This window comes from Amblyomma americanum, chromosome 8 (assembly GCF_052857255.1).
Source record: "Amblyomma americanum isolate KBUSLIRL-KWMA chromosome 8, ASM5285725v1, whole genome shotgun sequence".
Taxonomy (NCBI): Eukaryota; Metazoa; Arthropoda; class Arachnida; order Ixodida; family Ixodidae; genus Amblyomma; species Amblyomma americanum.
The window spans coordinates 155,473,340-155,474,826 of NC_135504.1; the positions used below are offsets into that span (position 1 = coordinate 155,473,340).

The window sequence follows — 1,487 nt, forward strand, 5'->3', positions numbered from 1 at the left end:
GTGGTGGTGTCAGGCTGCGGTCGGAGGCACGCGAGGTGTTTCGCAGCAATGTCACACGGTAGCTACCCCAAGAGGATGTTGGCGTTGGGTGCTGAACGTCCGCATCGGGGTTGAGGGAAGTGTTCGGCCACAGGCGATGGTCTGGTTGTATCGGGCCTCGTCGGCGGCAGTATCGGGATATATGTCCGGTCATGCCACAGCGGTAACACACAGGTGGCGGCCGCCAGCGATCAACGTATGATGCTTGCCAAGCGTAGTCAGAACGTTGGTTGTAATCATCTAGAGGCTTTTGTCGCGCCAAATCGCCTGTGTAGGCACGCCGTCTTCCCACAGACTGGTAGGCCGACTGTACCTCGCGGGGTCGGCGAAGTTCTGCGAAACGCCAGCTGGAACCCAAGAAGTAGATGGTGTTGCGGGCTCTGCCTGCAATGCGCAACCATCTTGCTGGGCGTCATCCCGGCGCAGAGGGTCTTGATACCGGAGGAGTTCCTCGCGCACAATGTAGCGAATCATGTCAGCCATTGACACTGGAGCAGCGACGTCAACGCTAGCGATGGAGGTGACATTCGTCAGGCGCCCAAATTTCGGCACAATACGACGAAGCTTCAAAGCCTCGAACGCTCTGCAATGCTTGATGAGGTCGGCCGTCCACTTCAAGCTGTCTTTGCTAATAAGGAAGTTGTATACATCTTCAGCAATCCCTTTAAGTAAATGTCCGACCTTATCTTCTTCAGACATCCGCGGGTTCACTAGCCTGCACAACTTTACGATTTCTTCACTGTACATGGTGCAAGTCTCACCAGATAATTGGGCCCGTTGAAGCAACGTCTGTTCGGCGCGTTTCTTTTTGGCAGAGCCGTCACCAAAACATATCTTTATCTCTTCTGTAAAACGTTCCCACGTGGTAAGAGAGTCTTCATGGTTATCAAACCAAATTAGCGCTGTCGCTTCCAAAAAGAATACGACGTTGGCTAGCCTCACTGTGGCATCCCAACCATTATAGCGACTCATCCGCTCGTATTTAGTCAACCACTCGTCGACGTCTTCACCGGACCTTCCAGCAAAGGTGCGCGGTTCGCGGTGATGCTGCCAGTGGCCCGCCGCGGGTGCTGCTTGCTCGGCGCCGGCGTCCTGAGGCATATCCAGTGGAAGTGGTGGCAATCCGACAACTCTGCGGCTGCGTCGAGGAACAGGGGAATCCGTGGTGATACCCAGCAACGTCCACCACAACTGTTACGTACTCAGCAGGCACTGAATGAGTCTGGGGTGTTTATTTAAGAGATTTAGCGACGGGGCGCAGAGCTCAAACCGATCAGACCAACCAGCTTCCTTTTCCTCTACGCTTCTGATCTCCTCTCCTTCGTCGTGTACGCAAAGCACGTTACAATATATATATATATATATATATATATATATATATATATATATATATATATATATATATATATATATATATATATATATATATATATATATATATATATATA

General features: G+C 50.8%; 1 protein-coding gene across 1 annotated transcript; it reads right to left on the reverse strand.

Annotated features, from left to right (window-relative positions):
- Window positions 1-279: 279 nt before the first annotated feature.
- On the reverse strand, window positions 280-1,140 carry LOC144102792 (uncharacterized). Its single transcript, XM_077635953.1, has one exon. It carries the CDS (start codon window positions 1,138-1,140, stop codon window positions 280-282), a length of 861 nt encoding a protein of 286 aa, XP_077492079.1.
- Window positions 1,141-1,487: the final 347 nt, after the last annotated feature.

Coding starts and splice junctions, on each gene's coding strand:
- LOC144102792 (XM_077635953.1), bottom strand. CDS start 1,140: ATGCCTCAGGACGCCGGCGCCGAGCAAGCAGCACCCGCGGCGGGCCAC.